The sequence below is a fragment of the Symphalangus syndactylus genome, chromosome 3 (assembly GCF_028878055.3).
Source record: "Symphalangus syndactylus isolate Jambi chromosome 3, NHGRI_mSymSyn1-v2.1_pri, whole genome shotgun sequence".
NCBI classification, from domain to species: Eukaryota; Metazoa; Chordata; class Mammalia; order Primates; family Hylobatidae; genus Symphalangus; species Symphalangus syndactylus.
In genome coordinates, this window is record NC_072425.2 from 21,698,191 (window position 1) to 21,723,708 (window position 25,518).

Sequence of the window (25,518 nt, forward strand, 5' to 3'; positions counted from 1 at the left end):
TAGATTTTCTTAAAAGCTGTATTTCTGGCCGGGTGCGGTGGCTCACACCTGTAATTGCAGCACTTCTGGGAGGCTGAGGCGAGCAGATCACCTGAGGTCAGGAGTTCGAGACCAGTCTGGCCAACATGGTGAAACCCTGTCTCTACTAAAAATAACAAAAATTAGCAGGGCATGGTGGCATGCACTTGTAGTCCCAGCTATTCGGGAGGCCAAGGCATGGGAATTGCTTGAGCCCGGGAGGCGGAGGTTGCAGTGAGCCGAGATCATGCCACTGCACTCCAGCTGGGTGACAGAGTGAGATTCGGTCTCAAAAAACAAAACAAAACAAAAAGCAAAAAAAACGCTATATTTCTTTGCTTTTGGCATTTTTGTCACCTTCCAACTCCTGCCTCCCATGCTGTTTCTCATCTTTTTCACTGGTCATTCTAGGAGATAATGAAATGGCTCACAGTTCTATTGTTTCTAATTAAGAACTCCAAGATGTGTTATCAGGAAAGTTTTGACCCTCCTCAAAATTTAAACGCCTACATTAAAGTTCAGAAATATTAAACTTCAGGTTCTGCTACCAGGGGTAGCAGTGTTTTCCCAGCAGCAGCTTTGCGATTGCCACATTAAATGAAGTTTTTTCAAAGGAATGAAAACATACATAAAACTGTGTATTATTAATTATATAAAGGAAACAGGCAATCTATGCTTATAAATAGCACTGTACTACCATATGAATTTATATTGTTTTAATATTAAGAACTTTGAAAAAGATAAAATGAGATGAATTATTATATCTCCTCTACTGTTTTCTACCTCCTGAATATTGAAGCCATTTTGGATCTTTTGATTTTCTGACTATCAGAGCATGAAGAAACATGGTCATTCTGATGGTGATGGAAAAGGGAACCTGGTGCAAGTCTTCTGTTCAGTGCCTGTCCCTTTCATCTCTTTTTCGTAGAATCTGTTGTCTTCAAATGTTGACTGTCTGTAGCAAGCCAGTGTCTCAGTTTTCTAAAATAAGAGTTTGTGATTACAATCTGACTTTGGGATGAAATAATTTATCAAAATATTTTTGCCATTGTCTCCCATTAAAAATATCTGTGTTACAATCAGAGTAAGATGCTAATTACAAGCTCTGATCCCTACAAGAAGAATTTTGGCTTGCCTTGCCGTTTCCTAACTTCTGCCTTACTTCCCTCTTCCATTGTCTCCCTCTTCCTGACATTCCCACTTGGTAAGATGATGGAATAAAGTTTAGCTTGTCATAGTATTCATTTAAAAATTGATGTCTTAAAAAATAAGGTCCATACTATTTATTGGGATTACATTACTTAGCAGTCAGTCAACCTTTGTTATGTCTAACTTTTAAGAGATTCTAAACATTCATTTACAGTAGTTTGTTTTATCTGATATGTGAGCTTTACACAGATGCTTGTATTGACCACAGTTAAGCATTTTGACATAGAAATATTAAAATGAGCTACTTGTATATTTTGCATCACTATAAAGACAAAATTGAGCTATATCACCTATGAAATGAATACCCGTGGTACATTTGTTTATATTTATAAATCAGAGTAATAATCCTTTTTGAGGCTTCCCATTTTATGAGTAAAAGGGAGTAATGAAACACTGTATTCTGATTTTGTTAGCAGTGGTTAACGGGAAACAATGCAAATAACTAGTGTAGAGCTCACCTGGTCAGAAAGTAAGTGTGTAGCACTTCAGCCTTTACAGTGTCATGGCCAGTAAAGAGAACCACAGTTCTTCCTTTAATAAATTTGTTTTCTATTGGCATTATGCCTTTTTTAATGACATTTCATCAGTTAGAATAAACATTGGATGGGTGTGGTGGCTCACGTCTGTAGTCGCAGCATTTTGGGAGGCCAAGGCAGGCACATTGCTTGAGTCCAGGAGTTCAAGACCAGTCTGGGTAACATAGTGAGATCCCATATCTACAAAAAAATTAGCTGGGCATGGTGGCACATGCCTCTAGTCCCAGCTACTCAGGAGGGTGAGGTGGGAGGATCGCTTGAGCCTGGGAGGAGGAGGTTGCAGTGAGCTGAGATCATGCCAGTGCACTCCACCCTCGGTGACAGAGGAAGAAACTGTCTCAAAAAAAAAAAGAAAGAAACCACAGGCTAAACATTGATTGTTGTAATAGGATCCTCTGATAACTGAAGAAATCAAAAAGTATCATTGTTCTTGTCTCCCATTTAGAAATATATACATTGTATTAGTTGGCCCACACAAATGCACTACCTCGATCCAATCTGTTACTATCATGATAATGCTGGGAAGAAGTGTTAGTGGGCTGTCTTATATTTAAGAGAATTCTTAAAGAGAATGGTAAATCTGACTTAATTGTATTAAACAAAGAATTATTACTCAAGAAGCATTTGCATATTGTGTGCATTTATGTAATGTACCAATCCCAAAAGTTTAAAAGCCCACTTTTCAGTAGCTTAGAGGAGATAAATTTGGCTGTCTAAACTTGACTTTAGTATCATGTGACATCTTCTCAAATATGGGTATTTGCTGCTTTGGGCCATTTAATCCAACTTTAAATTATTAAGGCAAGCTGAATAGCCATCATTAAATAGTGTTACTTGTTGCTTTTTATTTTTAAAAGGCATATAAAACTTGAAATATAGTTCACTGTATTTTATATTTGTAATTTTAATAATTTTGGTTTAGAATAGGGAATTCCAAACTGTTACTTGAGTTCTCAATCATGGGGTGAAGTTTCTGTTAATGGTTATCTTGTTGAATGAGTTTATCTAGTGTAAAAAAATTGTCATCCTCAGTATATTCTCAGTATATCTCATTGATATGAGACATAATTGATTTCCAGTTTTCCTTAAAAATGGTTAGAGATCAAAATTTCTTCTGTTAAAAAAGTTGTTAATGCTATTGGCCCCAGATTTCCCTTCTTTGTACTCTGCCAAAGGAAAAAGTGCTATGTACTTATTTTGTGCCCTGTGATGTTGTACATGCTTAATAAGATCCCAGATTGTAAGTAGCAGCTGTCATTGATTTGTTTACTGAATGAATTTTTCATGCTTCATTGTATTTGTGCACAGAACTACTCTGATGACTGTTTACTTAAATAATAATCATAGTGCACATAATTTTTTTAAAAAGCAACACAGCCAAATCAGGAAATTTTCTGGGAGTCTTATTAGTTCACTCAAATGCTGTTATTCTTTTTATTTTTTATTGTTTGATAATTTGAGAGGAATCCCTTGGTCAAATTGTATCTGTCTCTCTTTATCCCACTTTACCGTTAGAAAATGTTTCGATGAAAGATCCTCCGGACTTATTGGACAGGCAGAAATGCCTGAACGCCTTGGCGTCTCTTCGACATGCCAAATGGTTTCAGGTTGGCTTTTTGTTACTATCTTATTGTTATTAAACTTTGTCCAAGTTTCATTTGGAACACCTGCCACTTAATTGGTTTCTGTGTACTACGTAAAATGAGGGGTGCTTTCTAGCTCATAGTGTGGTTGTTGGAGTAATTGAGTTAATTTAGATATGTGCCTAGTATAGCTTCTGTAGTTTATGATGTTTTATTATCATATAATTCTTTTTGGCTTAGTATTCTGAATTTCAGATGGTTGCTTATAAAATCAAACATGAGTGAGAAAAGCTAAAGGTTAAATTAGGTAGTTGCCTGGAGTGGGGTTGCCATGAGACTACAAAATTAATTTTAATATTATGGTCCTTTTATTTTAAAAATGTACCTTTTTAAACCTTAATTTTACTACTTTTGATTGATTGATTTTTTTGGTTTGCCTGATAACTGATGAATAATTTGCTACTTAGTATTCACTTGAAAGAACCTGCCCAAAATGAAGAATAGATCTCAATAGGGATATCTGGAATCATTTTGTTTGTTTTAGGCAAGGGCAAATGGATTAAAATCATGTGTAATTGTCCTCCGCATTCTGCGTGATTTGTGCAACAGAGTCCCCACATGGGCACCATTGAAAGGATGGGTAAGTACTTAAATATGGCTAAAAGCAAATTTGGAAGCTGCAGCAGAGAAAATCCTATAGAAATGAGATGTTACTTTAAAATGGCTATCTCCTAAGTTAGCTAAGGCATGCATTATGTATGTTTGCCATGAAAAAAAATAAAGCATCTTTTTAAATGAATCCTTCTTTTGTGCATATAACTTGCCTCTTCTACCTCATTGTATTCATATTACAGAGCTTGAAATATTTTTTTCTGACAAAAAGGTTTTACCTTTTAGAAGTGAATGTCTTCTTACACTTGACTTTGCACTGGTGGTTAATCACTTAGTGTCCACCTGCTGCCCACAAAAGTCTCCTTGGCCGACCCACTTCTCTTTTGGTGCCCCCTTGCATTACCATGAAAATTACCCAATAGGCCAGTATAAGGATCCTATACCTCTGTAGCTTTCTCTTTGAGTGGAGACATTTACAAATAAGTTTATGTTAGTAATTAAAGTCAGGCAAACAGTACACTTAACCCCATATGGATATCATTTATGTATATTGTAAAATTGACTTAACTTGGAAATTATGCCTGCTCCAATCAAGACAACTTAAGAACATTATAATACAATTTAAATCCGTGAAAGATCATTTTATAAATGAATGTAGCAATGATTGACAAAATATCATGAGTTCTTAGTTTATTGAACATGGACATTTGGTTGTTTGTTTATTCTAATGGTAATACTTGAGATAGGCTGTCTGAAATGAAGTCTTATATTGAAATATTTGTGGTTTGTGTGCTTCCTAAGTGGGAGATAAGTGGGCTGGGTTTTGTACACTGGCTAGTTATTAGCTATTACTAACTTATATGAGGGCTTGTTAAGTCTTTGTTAAATGAATTAGAGACCATAGTTTCTTTAGTGATCCTTTCTAGGTAAATAAATATAAAGTTTTTGTTACAAAAATGTCTTCTGAAGATACAATCTTAAAATTGCTTGATTTAAAAACTCTTCCCAGGGTAAAGGTTGATAATCATGGGGAAAATGTTAAGTGGGCCCTAGATGTTAAATTGAATTTCACTCTTTGGCCTCCCTCTTAGATAGAAATGTTAGCTCACATTTAACTGGAATCCTTTTAACACTTGGTGCATGTACTAATTTGTAATTTAATATCTTCTAGCCACTAGAACTTATATGTGAAAAGTCTATAGGTACTTGTAATAGACCTTTGGGCGCTGGGGAGGCCTTGAGACGAGTAATGGAGTGTTTGGCATCTGGAATACTACTTCCTGGTAAGGGTTTCAAACTCTGGAAGCAGAAAAATCAGCAAATCTCAGTTTAGTTTATTTTTCTAAATATATGCTAAGTTTGTTCTCTACACAGGAAAATGATGCATAAGAGTTCTTTTGCTTGGAATTTTGACAACTAGAATGCCTGTTGGAAAAGTGCTATAAAACTCTCTTTCAATAATTATAATTTGTGTTTTATATGTACTAACATAAAGGGTACTAATAATATATTGTGTCTGCTTTGAATTTGCTTTACGTCGAACTCTGAATTTGAAATTGCAGATGTTTAGTTAAAATGTATGAAATTCATTCTGTTTGTAGTCTGGTTTTAAATTTGGAAAAATTAAATTTGGTCTTATTTTCCATATGTAATCCCTTTTAAGATTTGGGCTGATTCATTGTGCTGTTTCTAAATTCTCAGAGTAAGACTCAGTTTGGGCCTTAGATATACAAGTGACTTCCAGTATAAAATAAGGACATACAAGTGCTAACATGTTGAAAATGAGGGTGTGTCCTTTTTACTCCACTTAACTGAGCAGACTTTTAACTTAGTTCCTCAGTTTATTTTTCATTTTCTCTTCATTCTCCCCAACCGTCTCTCGTTTGTTTTAGTTTACCAAATTCTAAACTCAGTTCTAAATGATACTTGTGTTTTTCCTTTACCAAAGGGGGTCCTGGTCTTCATGATCCTTGTGAGCGAGACCCAACAGATGCTCTGAGCTATATGACCATCCAGCAAAAAGAAGATATTACCCACAGTGCACAGGTAGAAGATTGAGCATGCCACTCTGACTTATTAGCGAGATAACATAACTTGATTTTCTCAATTGTATTTGAACACTTTTTTCTTATGTGTTGTTAGGGACTTCTGCTGTTATAATGTCAGAATTTATGAGTGTCTTTTTTAGCTAAATGTTCTAAGGGCTTTATGAATGGCTATTGAAATGTGATTAAATATAATGTTTTGTTCTTTAGCATGCACTCAGACTATCAGCCTTTGGCCAGATTTACAAAGTACTGGAGATGGACCCCCTTCCATCTAGTAAGCCTTTTCAGAAGTATTCCTGGTCAGTTACTGATAAAGAAGGTGAGCGCGGAAGTTTTTTATTAGGGTTGGGGGTTGGCACTGGTAGAGATGATCATGGGATTCATCTCTTGTTACAACTTAGGGAACTTAATAATTGTGCATCCAAATCATGTATAAGAAGCTTTCTTCCTGACTGATATGGGTTGCCTGTGTCCCCATCCAAATCTCATGTTGGATTGTAGTTCCCATAATCCCTGGGTGTTGTGGGACGGACCAGTGGAAGGTAATTGAATCATGGAGGCAGTTACCTCCATGCTGCTCTTGTGATAGTGAGTTCTTACAGGATCTGATGGTTTTATAAGAGGCGTTTCCCCAACTTCACTCTGCACCTCTGCAACCATGTGAAGAAGGATGTGTTTGCTTCCCCTTCTGCCATGATTGTAAGTTTCCTGAGGCCCCCCCAGTTATATGGAACTGTGAGTCCATTAAACCTCTTTCATTTATAAATTACCCAGTCACTGGTATGTCTTTATTAGTAGCATGAGAATGAACTAATACAATAAATAGAACGGACCAATACACTGACTTTCTTCTCTTCTGTTCCCATCAGGTAACATCAGCTGATGTAACATGATCATGTTTTCTTATTAGTGACTAACTCATTTGGCTATGTTGGCCAGGTGCCGTTACTGCATAGACTATACTTTCAGAACCCCTGGTCTAAGGAGGAGAAATCAACGATAAGCTAGGAGGAGACATTATCACTATCACCAATCAGTTTGATTATCTTTCTCATGCTTGGAAATGTTATCTAACTGAAAAAGAAAGAACAAAAATGCAGAGGAGAAGAAAAGCATATTGGAAAATTCAGGACCATCTTCCGTTTGTATTAGACTGTTGAATTCAGAATTTCAGCAGAAAAAATGTAGGTTTTGGGGTCAGTATGACCTGGATTCCAATCATAGCTCCACCACTTCCTAGTTTTAGGCCTTGAGCAGTTAGCTCATCACTCTCACTAGGGATATTACCCTCTTTCTTATTTTTTTGACTCTTGTCCGGTTAAAATGCCTGACTTGTTGCCTAGAATACAGTGGATACTCAAATGTGAATCTACTTACTGCCTTCCTTAGGCCTCAAAAATATTTTTTTTCCCTCCCTTTCTCTCCTTTTAAACTAGAAAGTGGAATATTTAATACTGGATATTCTTCACCTGGAATGCAGCCTACCTCTAACAATGGAAATTACTCTACTTCTAGATATCACAAAAATAGTGCAGTTGCCCAGTCTGTTTATTTAGATGACAGAATTCCAGTGGGTCTGAAGACTTTCAGAGAGTCTACAAGATAAAGCTGTTTAATAGTAATAATAATATTAAGAGTTTTTTTTTTTTTTTGGCCTTTTTCTCTCTTTCTTTCCTAAGTGTATAGTTTTTCAGAGGCTACATGTGACATGTGATGAGATCATTGCTTTGATGGCTAATGGAATGTTTTCTTTTCTATATTCTTGTGTTTAAAATTGTTTTGTTTTATTTTTAATATGCTCAATATTGACAGATATTACCCACAAAGCATAGCACTTTGGGTGCTCAATAATTTTTTAAGAGTGTAAAGTACTCCTGAGCTAAAAAGTTTGAGAATCAGTGCCCCACACTGTAAACTCCTCAGGAGAAAGAATCCTCCAGATTCTACCCTATGATTATTATAAACCAATGCTCAATATAACTTGAGGAATGAAGGCCATTTTCTTCCTGCAGGTGCTTGTTTAGTGGTGAAGAAATCATTGAAAGGGATTTACATACTCATATTACATCAAGCATTGTCTGTGAATTGAACGATTGAATAAAAATGTTATATATATATCTAGATTCTTATGATTAGTATCAGAAAATTTTATTTCAATCACCAAATTCACAACCACTCTTTCGGTTTTATATTTTCCCCTTCACTAGATAGTAAAAGTATGTTTACTATTATGTGACTTAGTTTTTTTTTTAACTTTAAAGATCTTTCTCAAAAGTTTGGGAACTGCTGGTTTGTCAGTTGATAGCATAAAATAGAACCAGGCTGCCAGTGTTCCTGTTCTAGTTCTGTCAGAGTTACATGACCTGGGCAAGTCACTTTACCATTTTGTGCTTTGGCTATACAATGATCTCTCCAATACTTTCATGCTTTTAGCACCTGGCTTCCTGACATTCATGTTTAAACTTTATTCCTGTTATTCTTGGTGATTTCCGTATGCATCTCAGGTGATTTTTTTCAACACTCTAATGCTCAGTTCTGTGACTTCTCTCACAAATATTTTATCCTCTGCCTTTCCTTGGTTACCTATTCTATGGACATAGCCTAGTTCTTGTCTTCATCAATAACTGTACGTGTATTATTTCCATAATCATGTTTTCAAGAATCCCACTTTCCAATTTCTTGTCATTACTGTGTCTCCTACCCTTATTTCAGTTCTTGAATCTTGTCATTGATTCCAATACCTTTGCATAGTCCTTCATCCTTCTCGTGTTCTCCCTTCTGTCCTTACTGTGCTTGTACTACATGATCCTTGATTATCACTGTCTAGCACGTACCTTTACTTCCTTGATTCTCTGTTTCTGGCAAAATTCTAACTGGTTGAAATCCATCTCTCTGCCTTCTCTGTGTCTGTACTGGGTTGCTCAGCATGGTTGGAGAACAGCCGTCTTGACTCTTTTCCGTTTAAGTCGGTGACACTAATCTAATAGGGCTATTTGTGTTGCCGGGTAATCCTGTAAGTTTGAGACTTCTCCATTTTCCTAGATAACTGTTTCACATTTTCTCACATTTCACACTTCCTTCTCTACCTTCTTATTCATCTGATGAGCTTATTTGCTTCCATTTTCTCAGATAAATATTAAGAGATAACTTGTATATGTTCTCATCACTGTCTCCAAGCCCCACTGCATCAACTCGTATCTTTGCTTTTCCCTCCCTTGCCTCTGCAGAAAATGCCTCGCCTCTTAAGACTGACCTTTCTACTTACCCACTATATCACATCCCCTCTTGCCTACCAATGGACATTATTCCAGCAATTATCTGTTCTCTCACCAGCATCGGTTCCTCCCTGTCTACTGAATGCTTCTCATCAGCATAAAAACCTGCTGCAGTATCTCCCATCTGAAAGACAAAGCCAAAACAAACTCTCCCTTGATTCCATAGGTCCCGCAACAGAGTTGCATTTCTCTCCTCTTTATAAGCAGCACTTTGGGAAAGAGCAGCCCTTTTCTCTTTTCTCCATTTCCTCACTTTGAATTCTCGTTGAACCTGTTCTAATCAGGTTTTCTTTCTCACCACTTGCCTGAAGTATCCCTTGCAACCTTCACATTACTACATTCACTGGTTAGTTTTCAGTCCTCATCTTAGCCATTTTCAGCAACATTTGACGCAGAGGAACACTTTTCTCTCCCATATTTATTTTATAATGAGATATAGCGCATATATAGAAAAGTACAAAAAATACAGTTTAAAAAATAATTATTTCTTTCAAACCCGTAAAACCAGTGCCATGGGTAAGAAACAGAATTCTATCAGTGCCCCAGAAGCCATATGTTTTATCCTTCTCATTACCTTCCTGTACCAAGAAATACCGTTTCTGACTTTCTGAAAATCATTTCCTAGATTTTCTTTCCCACTTTCCCACTTGTGTATGCTTTCCTAAATAATTTGAGTTTGCCTGGAACTTTCCAGAAATGGGTCCTAAGTTTAATCTTTTGTGACTGGCTTCTTTCTGTTCAGCATTCTTTGGGATTAATTTTTGTCGCTGCACATAGATATAGTTCATTTTAATAGGTATATAGTATCCACTATGAATATACTACAGTTTACTCATTCTACTTTTGAAGGACATTTAAGTTCTTTTGTTTTGACAACCACCTACCGTGTTGCCATGAGCATTCTTCTGCATACCTCCTGAGGTATACACATAAACAACCTAGTAAATGGTTGCACATAGCAATTTACACTCCCACCAGCAGTATATGAAAATTCCTGTTGCCATGTATCCTCAAAAACATTTGGTATTGCCATGTTTTCTGAAATGAAATACCACTTTTCATTTGACTTTGAGGTCATCAGCTTCCTTGGTTCTTCTAGCTCTGTTGCTATCTCCTCAGCTGTCTTTGTTCTTTCTCGTCTTCCTGACTTCTGAATGTTAAAAGTGTCCTAGAGTTCAGTCCTCAGACCATTTCTCTTTACACTGATGCTTTAGGGGACTTCATTTAGTCTCTTGTCTTCAAATACCTTTTTATACTGAAGATTGTCCCAAATTAATACTTCCATCCCAGACTACCAGCTCTTGAACTCAGACCAAAATATCAAAATGCCTCCTCAATATCGCTACATGGATGTCCAGCAGACATCTCAAACTTAAGATGTCTAAGATCTAAGTTCCTGCCCTCGCTGTCCCTTTGCTCTTCTCTTTCTATATAGTTATCCCTGTCCCAGTCATTGGAAACTCTCCGTTTGCTCAGGCCAGGATTCTTCGAGTTGCCCTTGAATCCCCTCTTTCATTCACCCATATCCCAAACGTCAGCAAATCCTTTTTGCTTTTAAAGTGTGTCCAGGCCGGGTGGTAGCTCACACCTGTAATCCCAGCACTTTGGGAGGCTGAGGTGGGCAGATCACTTGAGATCAGGAGTTCAAGACCAGCCTGGCCAACATGGCGAAACCCCGTCTCTACTGAAAACAAAAATTAGCTGGGCGTGGTGGCATGCTCCTGTAATCCCAGCTACTCGGGAGGCTGAGGCAAGAGAATCGCTTGAATCCGGGAGGCAGAGGTTGCAGTGAGCCCAGATCACGCCACTGTACTCCAGCCTTTGTGACAGAGTGAGACTCTGTCTCAGAAAAAAAAAAAATGAGTCTAGAATTTAGCTTCTTCACTGCTAACATCCTTATTATCTAAGCTGCCACCATCTCTCACCTGGATTATTGCAGTCACCTCCTGGTCTGGTCTTTTTGCTTCTGTTCTTGCCCCTCTATCTGTTCTCCACAAAGAAGCAATTCTCTTTGTGGAGAACACCACCCCCTTTCAACTTTTTATCTTAAAATACTTGCAGATTCGTAGTTGCAAAGATGATAAGGAGAGGTCCCATTTACCCTTCACCCAGTTTCTCTTGATGGCTACATCTATGTAAATTTATAGTACAATATCAAAACCAGGAAATTGACAGTGATACAATGCGTGTGTATAAGTTTTATGCCATTTTATTGCGTGTGTAGATTTCTGTAGCTACCACTACAATCAATATACAGAACTGTTCCAACACCATTAAGATCTCCTTCATGCTGCCCCCTTTATAGTCATGTCTGCCTCTCTCTGCTCAGCCATCCCTAATCCCTGGAAACCACTACTATTTCTCTATCTCCATAATTTTATCATTTCAACGATTTTATATAAATGAAATTCTACAATAAGTGACCTTTTGCGATTTTTTTTTTTTTTACACTCAGCATAATGCCCTTAGGGTCCATCCAAGTTGTATGTGTCAATAGTTTGTACCTTCTTGTTCAGTAGTATTCCATAGTATGAATGAGCTAGAGTTTATTTAACTATTTACCTCTTGTAGGACATTTAGTTAGTTTCCAGTCTGGGCTTTTTACAGTTGAAGCTTCTATGAACAATCATATATATATATATATACACACATGTGTATATTTATATATAAAATTTAGGTTTTTGTGGGCAAGTCACAAAAACGTAGGTATTTGTGTGTTAGATTTGTCACTAATTCTCCTGTGTTTCGGCTTCAACGTTATGCTGGCTTCATAAAGTAAGTTAGGACCTATTCCTTCTTTTTCTATTGTTTGGAAAAGTTTGCATAAATTTGATGTTAGTTTTTCTTTAACTGTTGGAAGAATTAATCAGTGAAGCCATTGGCGTTTGTTTTCTTTGTGGAAATATTTTAAATTACGGATCTGATTCCCTTAATAAGCATAGGACTTCCATCTTCTTATGACAGTTTTGGTAAGCTGTGTTTTTCTAAGAATTTATCCATTTCACCTAAATTTAAAAATATTTTGGAATAAAGTAATTTATAAGATCCTCATTTTATTGTCTGTAGTATTTGTAGTAATGTCTTCTTTTATACATTTTGTACCTTTTATGCTAATGACTCTCACCTAGGGGATTATTATTTTTATTAATCTTTATAGGAAAATTAACTTTTGGCTTTATTCATTGTCTTCTATTGTATGTTTGTATTCTGTTTTATTGATTTCTGCTCTTATCTGTAGTTTTCCTTCCTTATGACTTTCTTTGGGTTCAATTTCCTGCTCTTCTTTTTGAACTTTATGAGGTGGATGAATATATCATTGATTTTTCAGCCTCTTATTGTATATACTATTAAGATAGTAAATTTCCCTTTAAGCACAGATTTATGTACATCACAGTCTTTGGACATTTGTATGTTTATAATCATTTAGTTAAAGCTATTTTTTACTTTCTTTTATTCCTAATTTTTTGACCCATGAGGTATTTAGATGTCATTGCTTAATTTGCAGACAAATGAAGATTTTGTAGTTAACTCTTTTGTTTTTGAGTTTTTACTTATTCTGCTGTCATTGAAGAACATGTGTTGTATGATTTCTGTCCTTTGATACTTCTTGAGACCTATTTTATGTCCCAGCACATGGTCCTTTTTTGCTCTGAAAGTGTATATTCTGCAGTTGAGGGTCATAATATTTTTTTCATATTAGGTCATGTCACTTGGTCATTGTGCTTTTCAGATGTTGTTATTAGTTGCTGAGAGAGCTCTGACAGCTCCCGTTTACTGTGGATTTGTCATTTCCCCTTGCAGGCCTGCCAGGTTTTAGTTTATATTTTTCATTTATCGATTTTTGGCTCTTTTATAGTTTCAGATTTTCTGCCTGAAATTATTTTTAAGAAAGTTTGTTTTTGAAAGGCCATCATCTGGGTCCCTTTTGGGTCTGTTTCTATTGTGTGTGATTTCTCTTGATTTTTGATCATGATATCTTATCTTCTCATGTGCCTGGTTATTATGAGTGCTGGATTTTTAAAATAAGAAATTATAGATAATTTAAAGTGTGGAGTAATGACATCTTCCTCCAGGGAGGATTTATATTTGTTTCTGGGAGGTGGCTAATGGAATTGGCAGTCTTAGATCATTTCAGTGTAGTCAGAGATTAAGATAATTTGAAGCTGGGCTTTCGTCCTTGTGAGAACCACCCTATTTCCAGTTCATCTTACTTCCAGTGTATAACATTTCAGAGGCCCAACCCAGAGTGTGGGGGGTTCGCCAGCCCTTCTCTGCTTGGACCTTGAACTTAGTTTTGGACTCCTTGAGACCTGGGAGCCTGTTGACATTACTCTCTTCAGTTGTTAGTGACCTCTTCTGGATTTGGAAGATGTCCCTAGGGTTAACGTAACCCCCAATGCAGAGAATTTCTTTCACCTCCCATACCTTTTTTTGGTTTATTTTTATTTATTTATTTATTTATTTTTTTAAAAAACACGGCTTGGCTACGTTGCCCAGTCTGGAGTCCAGTGGCTATTTGCAGGTGCAGTCATAGCCCACTTTAACCTCAAACTCCTGGACTCAATGAATCCTCCTGCCTCAGCCTTCTGAGTAGCTGGGACTACAGGCATGTGGCACCGTGCCAGGCTCACCTCCCAGATCTTGATTTTAAAATTCTTCATTGTCTAGGAACAGATATTTATTGTTTGTTTTGTCCAATTTTTCTAATTGCTCTAGTCGGGAAGCCTTTTTTGACTTATTTACTCTCTCATACTGGAAGTGGGTCCTTGATATTTTGTCAATTAATGGCACTGGGGTTTGAGAGCTACTGCCTGGCTCTTCTCACCTACTGCTAGCACCCTCTCCTTGTTTGTTTCACTCCAACCACTCAGGCCTTTGCATCATTTCTTAGCATGTTTCTGCCTTAAGACTTTTGTAATTGCTGTTTATTTTTCTCTGCCTGGGACTCTTTCTCCAAATGGCTGAATAGTTCACTCTTTTACTTTCTCAGGTCTTCATCAAAAGGTCTCCTCATTAGTGATACCTTTCTGATGAGCACAACATATAAATTGTTCTTCATTACACTCATTACCGTAGTATATGTTGTAATTAGTTTTGGCCAGTATATGTAAGCTCTTTGAGAAAAGGGAGATTATTTTGTTACTTGCTATGTGTCTAGCGCCTAAAATTGTCTTGCACATAGTAAATGTCAATTAATATTTATTGTTTATTGTTGAATGAATATATGAATGAATTTATAATGGGAACAATAAAGGTAATGGCTTCATGAGGGTGCTCATGAGGATTAAATAAGTTAATACCTGTAAGACGTTAACAGTGTCAGGCATATGGTAAATATGAAAATATTATTTTTAAAAATTGTTGCCTCAGAAATGATCACTTCTCATTACTAAATACTGTGAAGGTTGAAAACTACCTGCTTTTTGTAAAGCAAGACCATTTTTCTCCTTAGGTTCCTATTATGGTTAGCCCCGCATTTTAGAGCCCCTTTCCAGTGGCTGGAATGATAGAATGAAGCTTAATCCATAGAACTCTATGTAGCTGGAGGATTTAGAGAAGAGATCTGTGCATTTAAGATAGCTTGTGATTTCCAGGCAATCAAGGAGCTGCTTTTAATGTAACTTAATGGGCAGAAGAGTGATTGAATAGACATAGTTCCTTTTTAACTTTTATCTCTTAAAGACTGCATTCTGGGAGACTGGCATACTCATAGTTGTATGTAATGCAAATGAAATATAATACTCAGCCAACGTTGCCTTCTGTTGAGAACATCAAGATTGATTGACCTGAGAGGTAAATATTGACCCAAGCAAATGCTGAAGTCAGTGTTTACCTCAAGGGACAATAAATCTTGATCAGAAAATACATAGTTAATCTCATTATTATTATAGGCTTTCACTAGAAGAATCTGGAAATCTTGTGGCATGAGTATCTTGAGCATAATTTTCCTTAGGAAAAACAATTAACTTTTAAAGTGAAGACATAAAGAGATCTTTAAAGTACTTGAATAGGTTGATGAACTTTTCTCTAATAATTTTTAACTTGGACAGCAAAGCTCCTGCCTTTTGCTTGACAACATTATAAATTGGTGGCTTCTTTATCCAAGAAACTGATTATTAATCAGTTCGGTTAGTTTTTGCTCAGTGCCCATTATGTTGCTTCTAAGTCTTGTGTTAAGGTAGTTTGTAAGATACAAGACAAGGAAAAAATATCTTTGACCTTCAAAGAGCACTGAAGACACACAAGAATATATGAAATAGGCAATGATACAAGACTTTACATTTCTGATATAAAAGCTCTGATATGAGAGAACATTTTTATAGAGGAGGTGAACTGTAAATAAAATTTTGAATAGGATTTGAAGAGGCAGAAGAATATTTTATAGTTTGATAATCAGATTTCCAAAAGTATAAGATTTAACATGTGGACTTCTAAAGTTTATACAAGTCATAAATGTTAAATTATAGAGATGTTTGAAATGATATTAAGTAAAAATAAATCCTACCAGAGGTAACTACTTTTTAACGTTTTGATATATAGCCTTCTAGACTTTTTCTGTTCATGCATATAACATGAATATATGCTGTCTGTGCGGCTGCGCTGCTAGAACAAAATACCTTAGACTGGGTAACTTATAAGCAACAGAAATTTATTGCCCTCAGGGGCTTGAAAGTCCAAAATCAAGGCTTCAGCAGATTTGCTGTCTTGTGAGGGCTCATTCCTCATAGATGGTGCCTGCTATGTATCCCCACATGGCAGAAGGGACAAACAATCTCTCTCAGGCATCTTTTATAATCTATAAGATATAAGAGCTCTACCCTCATAACCTAATCACCTTCCAGGTTCCCCACCTCCTAATCCCACTGCACTGGGGATTAAGTTTCAACATATGAATTTTGGGGGAACACATTCAGACCATATCATAGGCATAGATATTGGTGTGTATATATGAATAAATGGGAAAAAATATAAAAAGTGATAATATTGTTTCAAGATTTGCTTTAAAAAAATTTTGCTTTTCTAGATTATAAATAATGGTAATTTAACTGATCAGTGAAAAAGTTGTATGGTCCTTGGTGTGATTCCTAAGATTTTCCTACCTGAACATGTTAGATACATGCAGTACAGTAAGGGGATTGTTGTTTTGACAACATAATGAATCCCTCATAATTTTTTTTAGGTGCTGGGTCTTCAGCTCTAAAGAGGCCATTTGAAGATGGATTAGGGGATGATAAAGACCCCAACAAGAAGATGAAACGAAACTTAAGGAAAAGTGTGTAAAACCTTTATTCTTATAGATGCAAACTAGAGAGGACTTGTAGCCTCAGATAGAAAAATTAAAAGTGAAGGTTTTTTTTTTTTTTGAGATCGGTTCTCACTCTGTCACCGAAACTGGAGTGCAGTGGCGTGATCTCGGCTCACTGCAATCTCCACCTCCTGGGCTCAAGTGATCCTTCAACCTTAGCCTTCTCAAATAGCAGGGATCACAGGTACACGCCACCACGCCCTGCTAAGTTTTTGTATTTTTGGTAGAGACAGGATTTCGCCAAGTTGCCCAGGCTAGTCTTGAACTCCTGAGTTCAAGCAGTTCACCCACCTTGGCCTCTCCAAGTGCTGGGATTACAGATATGAGCCACTGTGCCTGGCCAAAAAGTGAAGAATTTGATTGATTTGGATTAGAGTTTTGAGACTAGATCTTAACTGAGGAATTGATAATTGAATAACTTTTTTGTTTCCAAGCTTTTTTGCTTAGGATGCATTAATATTGACAAGCGAAAATTAATGTGTAGTTAAATAATGCATACTATTTTTATAGTGATGTTAGCATAATAATTTTAGAATTACTTATGAGGTTAATCTGTGTGTTTTGAAATCCTCATTTAAAAAAAATCTGGTGAATTTACAGTAGTTACTAGGAACCCCAAAAACGCATAAAGCAAAACTACTTTCTAGTTAATTTCTGAACTCATTCCTCTTTCTTTAACAGTTCTGGATAGTAAAGCAATAGACCTTATGAATGCACTAATGAGGCTAAATCAGATCAGGCCTGGGCTTCAGTATAAGCTCTTATCTCAGTCTGGCCCTGTTCATGCCCCAGTCTTCACAATGTCTGTAGATGTGGATGGCACAACATATGAAGCCTCAGGACCATCCAAGAAAACAGCAAAACTTCATGTAGCGGTGAAGGTACAGTATTTGTTTTACTTTGCAATGCTTTCTTATTTTATGTTCCAAATAATATGCTTATTTTCCTATAATAAATTATCATTTTTTTAAACATTTTAATAGCAATAATATTATATATAGACTTTTGTTACTTCTGGATAACAAAGTTTTTTTGTCGTTGTAAAATAATATGTGGTAGTCATACAAAATTTGGAAAATACAGAAAGAAGTAAAGAAATTAAAATATGTCAATTGAACATTTTTGAAGCAAAGATCATTAGTATTTGTATCTAGTATGTTGGGTTATTTCCCATCATTTTCTATTTTGCTGTTTATTTTTTAAGTGAGCTCACAGTATATATGTAATTTTAGCTTCTGATTTTTTTTCATGTAATGTTTCATTAGTGTTTTTCCTCATTATGAAAATCTTCATAAATAATTTTTAATGGCTGTACGATTAACATGCTATGGGTAAACTATTTGTTTAAACATTCTCCTATCATTAGATATTTTGCTTATTCCAGATTGTTTCTATTATAAATTTGATCAGTATCTTTGTATATGGTGCTTTGTCTGTATCTTTAGAATATTTCCATCAGGAATAATGTCCAGGATTGGACCAATTATGCATGTAGGTTTGTAGAAAATTTCCAAGTAATGGGATCTCTCTATAAGTATATTTGATCTCTTGCAGACTAGTGCAAAAATGTTAAAGATCACGTAGACTGAAGATCAGATTCACTTAAAAGTTCTTTCATATAACAGTATGGCATACCATATAATTGGTCTATTTTCATGGTCATTTCATTTTGTATGTATTATTAATGTAGATGCGAACACCATCCTAGATACTGGGGATATAGCAGTTAATGAAACGAAGGTCCTGCTGTCATGGAGCTTACATTCTAGTGTGTATAGGATGGGAAGATAGACAACAAAGCGTGTAAACATCAGATGGTGATCAAAACAATGCATGCAGAAAAACAATAACTAAGCTGTAAAAATGTCAAACACTATATATTACTTATGCTCTGTCTTCATTGGAAAAGGGATGTCTAAAATATGATGAAAGAGGATGAATTTAAAATGAGGTAGAAAAAGAAAACCAACGAGGGGAAAAGTAAATCTGGGAATAAGACTAAACATATAGTTTAATAACAACATACGCTGAGAATGTGTCAGAAGTTTAGAGCTAAGTTCTGTAGCAGCTGACACAAAAAGCTTGTGAAATATACAGTTCACTCTCTTTAAGAACAGAGAGTTTGGTTATGAGGGTCACAGTTGTGGCATTTGATCGGGTGGGCATTTCTCCTTGGGTAGATCTTCACAAACCAAGGATATCAGTGATCTCTTTTCAATCTGTGATGCAGTGATAAATTTTGTGGGTTGTTTCGTACAGTAACCTTTAACATAAGCTAGTGGCCTCATAGCAAATTCCAATTCAGTAAAATTTGGGAGAGCTAGTAGAGTGGCACATTTTGCAATGTGACAAGATTTGGATGCTGTTTTCATTTGATGCAGTGATATATTTTTATGATATAATGGAATTTGGTTGGCCTGGGTTTGCTTTTGTCTTTAGTTCCCAATATTATGTTTTATTCACCTGAGCTTTTGGTAAACAGGGAGGGGCTGTAAGCTTGGGATTAAGTTAAGCTCCCTGACAAATTTCGGAATGTGGATATCAGTTACGATCTGAATGACACCAGATCTGAGGAAATTGTTAATGGTTTCTTGTGACTTGTGTGGCAGGTAGATGGCCTTCATACTTTTATTTACCTTGAGTAGCATTTTGGGTAGAATGTGCAGTAACTAGTAAATCTGAAATTTATGAAGAGTTAAGATTTGCCCTTTTTGAAAATGGGATAAACTAAACTTTGATCCATCCAGGTAGAATGAATTAAGAATCAGAGTAAACTAGCTTTGAAGGTTTGAAAAACTCTGCTTACTTTATTTGGTTTATCAGCTATATGATATGAAAATTTATTACTAGCTGTCAGTCTCAAGTGGCCTGCAGTCTTTTCTAGGCCGCTAACATCTCAAGTTTATGACTCGATAGCTTTATTCCATAATTTGCTATTTTGAGGTAGATTGTTCTCCCTAAGGTCTTCATAGATTTTTTATGTTATGTCTTATTTTCTAAAAGTTACTTTTGGCTTTTTAAAGCTTATTATAAATGTATAATGTGTGTTTGTTATAAATGGTTTAGAAAATGAGGGGAAAAAATTCATAGTTCTAATACGTAGAAATAATAACCATTAACATTTTGGTATTTTTTCTTCCAAGCCTTCTTATTTTAACTTGCAATTCTAACTTCAGAAAGCATTAAAATGAAAAAAATTTCCCTAAGTTTGATGCAGATTCACTGGGTGGCAAAACATGACCTGAATTGATATGGGGCTATTTTTAGTCTTTAGTATTCTATTTAGTGTGATTATTTTATATGTTCCTTTGCATAAACATGGGACAGCACCTGAGAATCCACTGGGGATTTGGAAAATATGTGGTATATGTATTGTATTAGATGTCAGAATTGAAAAATTATGAATTCTCAAAACAACCTGGCACCAAGGGTTTCAGATAAGGAATGATGAACCTATATAATATCTGTAAAAATATATTTTTTTAAAATAGGATCTTTCTTTCTTTTTCTTTTTTTTTTGAGACAGAGTCTTGATCTGTTGCCCAGGCTGGAGGGCAGTGGCACAATCTCAGCTCACTGCAGCCTCTGCCTCCTGGGTTCCAGTGATTCTCCTGCCTCAGCCTCCTGGGTAGCTGGGATTACAGGCGCCTGTCACCACGCCCAGCTAATTTTTATATTTTTAGTAGAGACGGGGTTTCACCATGTTGGCCAGGCTGGTCTTGAACTCCTGACCTCAGGTGATTCTGCTGCCTCGGCCCCTCAAAGTGCTGGGATTACAGGTGTGAGCCACTGCGCCCAGCCAATACTCTCTTCATCTAAAAATATATTATGAATGTTTAAATCGCTAACTCAAAGATTGCTTCTTATTGTTAGTGATGGTCTAACATTTCATTATTAGCAGATGGTCTGTTATATTATCATAATGTAACTAATCATTTTAGATTTAGATACTTCCATTTTATTGCTTTATGTCTTTCTGAACTTGTCTGATGATCCCTTAAGATATATTCTAGAGAGAATTATTGGGTCAAAAGGTCAGTACATTTTAGTGATTCATTAATTTGTTAAAAAAAATGCATTGGAATTCTTATTCTATTGGAATATTGGAATATTGCCAAATTGTCATCCATAAAAGTTATATCACATGTTATGCGTTGTTTATAAGTGAGCGAGAAAGAATTTTGCATCTAACGTGTTTATGAAAGTAGGTCCAACTGAATAAAAATCCTTTTAGTTCTTAATCGCTTGGTGAGGGTTTTGTACCTATTAAGACAAATCACATCAGAGAATCAAATCAGAAGAAAAGAAGAAATCAGTAGTTTCACATGAGTCTGGCCTGGCTGCAGAGCAGCAAGCACCCTAATGTGATGGAAAATTAGTGGCCAGGCTTCCCTTCACTATTCCACTTCTCTATCCTGGCAGCCCCCCACAAAGGATACCTTTAGGGTCATAATCATCCATATTACATGAAAAGAATCTTAGTCATTGTGAGGAAAAGATCCGCTAGAAGGGGATGAAGGTGAAGGGAAGGTTCTTTGGAGAGGTTCTTAGAGACATCAGATTTCCTGAGAGTCTGATGAAATCAGATCTCTATTATATAGAAGCCGTGGATGTTACTTTCTTTTGAGTAGAGAGCCATGATGTAGAGAGCCGTGTTTTCTTTTCATTCTTGGCCCCTAGTATTGAGAATAACATCTTTCTCAGTCTCAGCCTTTGCTAACCTCAGCCCTCTTCCAGGAAGAAAGGGATTTGGTTACACACAGATGATTTCCCAGTCACCTTGTTTCCATGAGTGATCTTGTCATTTTTAAGCTTAATTGATGTATTAGGTTTGAATTTGTTTGCCAGATACTTGAAATTCACTTTTCTTTGGTATACTGGTTTTTTAGCATTAACATGGACTCCAAACAAACTTGGTTCTGCCGAAGAAAACCAGAGCTGGACAGTTGTTAAAACAGTAAAAAAAAAAGTGTGTTATCAGGAACTATTATTGCAATAGGGAAAAGAGACCTCAGTGTAGAACTGGGCTCAATTCTGAGTTCAACATGGACAAGTGAGGATTTGTAGCCAAGGAACAGGGATGGATCAGTGGATGGAAAATTACTATGAGGAAACATCAGGATGAAGGGGGATTTCTGGCTAAATGGGACCTATTAGGATTCTTGCTCAGAGCAGGCCAGGGTGATCAGATACCACCAGGGCAGTGATGGGCGTATTAGTCCATTCTTGCACTGCTATAAAGAAGTACCTGAGACTGGGTAGTTTATAAAGGAAATAGGTTTAATTGGCTCACGATTCTGCAGGCTGTACAGAAAGCATAGTGACTTGTAGGGAGGCCTCAGGAAATTTCTAATCATGGTGGAAGGGGAAGCAGGCACATCTTATGTGGTCCGAGCAGGAGGAAGAGAGAAGGGCGAGGAAGTGCCACATGCTTTTAAACAACCAGATCTCTTGAGAACTCTGTCATGAGACAGCATTAAGGGGATGGTGCTAAACCATTAGAAACTGCCCCTATGATCCAATCACCTCCCACCAGGCCCCACCTCCAACACTGGGGATTTCAATTTGACATGAGATTTGGGTGGGGACACCAACCATATCAATGGGGGATGAGGAAATTTGATCAGATACCAAATTTGATCAGATTGAGGGTGATTAAATATTGAGGGTGAGGGATTCTGGCTAAACCAATTTAGCAGGATTCTTGCTACAACATGGTTCTTAAGGACAAGGCCCAAGGATGGGGCCTTGATGAAAACGTGGCTCAGAGGATCCTGTCTAGAGTTCGGTTAAGAAGAGAATCTTTATCAGTTGCAGAGGTCTGAGAACTCCCTGCTTTTTTGATTTCTTAGCATATGCTAGTAAATACTGTTAGAATAACTTCATAAAAAATGATTTGATTTGAATTTTTTGGTTACACTGTGTTGGACACTTTCCTGAGATATAATCCACCAGTTATATAAAATATTTGTAAATGTATTGAAATATGTTGCTGTAATAATAATAAGCAAATCTGATATGTGAGAAAAGGGTGGGGAGAAGTATTAAATAATTTATATTAGCCTATTTTTATTGTCTATGTTGAGTCGAGAAAAGACGAATGTCCTTAGTTTTTATTGGAATAAACAAATCAAACTTCTTTGTGATGTTTGGCTTTTGACTTGCAGCCTGTGTTGGCTAGTGTTAATTTGGAATGATAGCTATTCTCGGAGATGAGATTTCTCAGGGAGAGCATATTTACAGGACTCAGACAGTGGAGAAGGTGTTTTTAAAATAAAATATTAATAAGGATATAAACAAATGATGTTAATGTACTTAGTGTAAAGTATTACCTGAGCACTTTTAGAACTTAAGATGTTAAAAAAGCGTTCTTGGCTTTACTCCCGAGCAAATACAAGACATTTATTTATGATAAGAATGCCAAGTTCTCCATATGAATTGTGTGAATTAATTTCAAGTTCTCTTGGTACAGACTTCTATGTAGGTCCATGTTTTGGTTTAGGGTAACCCTGTTTATATTGGCAAAATCCTTTATACAAGATGCAGTTGTTTATAAAGGCTGGCTTCTCATTTGTGTGGCCACCATAACCATTTTTTGGAGCACCTATTATGTACAGTTGTTATTATAAAGAAATATGATGTTGCTTTTAAATCTCAGCAACTTAAAACAGTTAAAAATGGAAACGAATGCAAGGGTCTTTAGGAATCTGTCCCTATATCCTCTGATGTAAACCTCTAATTAGTGACAAAGCTGTATCAACCTCCTTTGAAAGAGGCTTACAAAAAGTGAACATATTCTCTTGTAAATATCTAAAAAGCAGTATAATCAGAAAGGTATTAAAAGGCACTCGTGTGTGTGGAGGTGTGTGAGCATGCCTGTGCACAATCATGCACACATATGTACACATTGTTCTGAAAGCTTTATTTCAAAAAAGTAAGAAAAATCCTAGGGATCGAATGAAAGTATAAAAAGTTTGAACACTGGAGGTAGCCATAATCAGCCCTTGAGAGAGAGGGATGGAAATACAACACTAAAATTATTCCTGACTTACTTAGTATAGAGAATAAACCTAGAGACTGAATCTTGGTTGTTTTTTTTTTTTTTTTCCTGAGACGGAGTCTTGCTCTGTTGCCCAGGCTGGAGTGCAGTGGCACAATCTCGGCTCACTGCAACCTCCTCCTCCCAGGTTCAAGCAATTCTCCTGCCTTAGCATCCCGAGTAGCTGGAATTACAGGCATGCACCGCCACACCCAGCTAATGTTTGTATCTTTAGTAGAGACTGGGTTTTACTACGTTGGCCAGGCTGGTCTCGAACTCCTGACCTCAAATGATCCACCCGCCTTGGCTTCCTAAAGTGCTGGGATTACAGGCGTGAGGCTGAATCTTTTAAATTTTGATTGTGGTTTATGTTGGAAGCAACGTGTAGAAAGTTTTAGACGTTATTTTGTAATTGACAGGCAAGTTGGTTCAAAGATAAAAAATTTCTTGATTGCCTTTCTGGGCCAATTTCTCCTAATGGATTGAGTCATATAACTTAGAGGTCAACCAATACAGTCTTCCTGTTTTGTAGATTGGAAAATTGAGGGCCAGAGGAGAAATACAGGATTCGACTCTCAGATTTTTTCCTTTCTAGACCAGGGTACTTTTTATAGTATGCTACTTCTGTCCTTATCCTATTGGTTTGAACCTAGCTATCTATTTATTTTCTCTACCTCTCACCTCCAAATTAAATGAACTAGGAGTAGCATCAGGTTTATATTTGTCATCCTGTATTTAAACTCAATTACCCTGAGGAGGTTTTCCCCATTTCTCCGTGGTGCTACCCTGGTGGGTATACCCTATTTAACCAAGGACTGACAGATTTAGTACCATCTTGCTCTTCCTGCAAGGTGTTTTATGGTTCAAACACTATGAATTTAAAACTTTTGTTCTCAGTATTTTGTCTATTCTCTGGTTTCTCGTGTATGAATAAAACTGCATTTTAATGTAATTTGTACAGGTATTGCAGGCAATGGGATATCCAACAGGCTTTGATGCAGATATTGAGTGTATGAGTTCCGATGAAAAATCAGATAATGAAAGTAAAAATGAAACAGTGTCTTCAAACTCAAGCAATAATACTGGAAATTCTACAACTGAAACCTCCAGTACCTTAGAGGTATACTTATTTTTTCTCAGAAAAAAAGTACATAGATGTGCATTGTAGGGAATTTGAGAGATGTGGAAAAGTATAAATAAAATCAAAAGCATATACAAACCTGTACATAAATTACAGAGACAGGCATAATTATTATTTTGGTTTATTTCCATCCAGTTTTTTTCATGAATCTCTATGAAGGCAGTCATCTTTTCATGCAGTTTTACATCTTGATTTTTTTCACTTTAAAAATATCTGTAAACTGCACAACACTTGAATATACCCTAATTTAACTAGTATTTCCTGATTGCTGGCCATGGAAGCTGCTTCCAATATTTCAGAATATACCAAGAGTATCAGCAATAACTGATGGGCAGAAAACTACAAGATGTAGTGGAGGAAATTGGGATTATTTGAAGTTTGTGCTAAGCTATGGGGTGCATTGGGTCATCGTTTAGTTGGTCCAGCCCTGAAGGAAGGCATAGCCTGACACAGTATGTATCTCAGACCCTAATTAAGTCCTGACTGGGAACTTACTGTCGCACATAATAGAATGGGATGAAATCCAAGTACTGAGTATACACAGTACATTGGGGAGTTCATGGAACCCATGTTTACTGCATTCTATGTAAAGAACATTAGCTTTAAAGTAACAGCAAGAGCTTACATTAAAAAAAAAGGCTTACTTTGTCATTTGTATGAATAAGTATTTATTAAGGACTTAATTAATAAACTAATTTTTTCAGTCCATAAATCCCTTTTAATACCTGCTTAGTGCCAGGTGTTGCAGAAA

At 36.4% G+C, this 25,518-nt stretch overlaps 1 protein-coding gene across 13 annotated transcripts in view; it reads left to right on the forward strand.

The window, feature by feature from the left end:
- The window catches only part of STRBP (spermatid perinuclear RNA binding protein), a 161,162-nt gene that overhangs the window by 106,455 nt on the left and 29,189 nt on the right, over nt 1-25,518 (forward strand). For 12 of the 13 annotated variants that reach the window (XR_008656499.2, XR_010119970.1, XR_010119969.1 and 9 more), the window contains exons 6-13: nt 3,279-3,370; nt 3,891-3,986; nt 5,130-5,241; nt 5,907-6,004; nt 6,214-6,325; nt 16,462-16,554; nt 17,269-17,468; nt 24,588-24,746. Coding sequence is in view for 10 of the 13 variants with exons in the window: in XM_063636001.1 (XP_063492071.1) it covers nt 3,279-3,370; nt 3,891-3,986; nt 5,130-5,241; nt 5,907-6,004; nt 6,214-6,325; nt 16,462-16,554; nt 17,269-17,468; nt 24,588-24,746 (962 nt within the window). In the remaining 3 variants the exon portion in view is untranslated. The remainder of the gene's footprint in view (nt 1-3,278; nt 3,371-3,890; nt 3,987-5,129; nt 5,242-5,906; nt 6,005-6,213; nt 6,326-16,461; nt 16,555-17,268; nt 17,469-24,587; nt 24,747-25,518) is intronic. The other variant, XM_063636002.1, reaches the window with a different exon arrangement.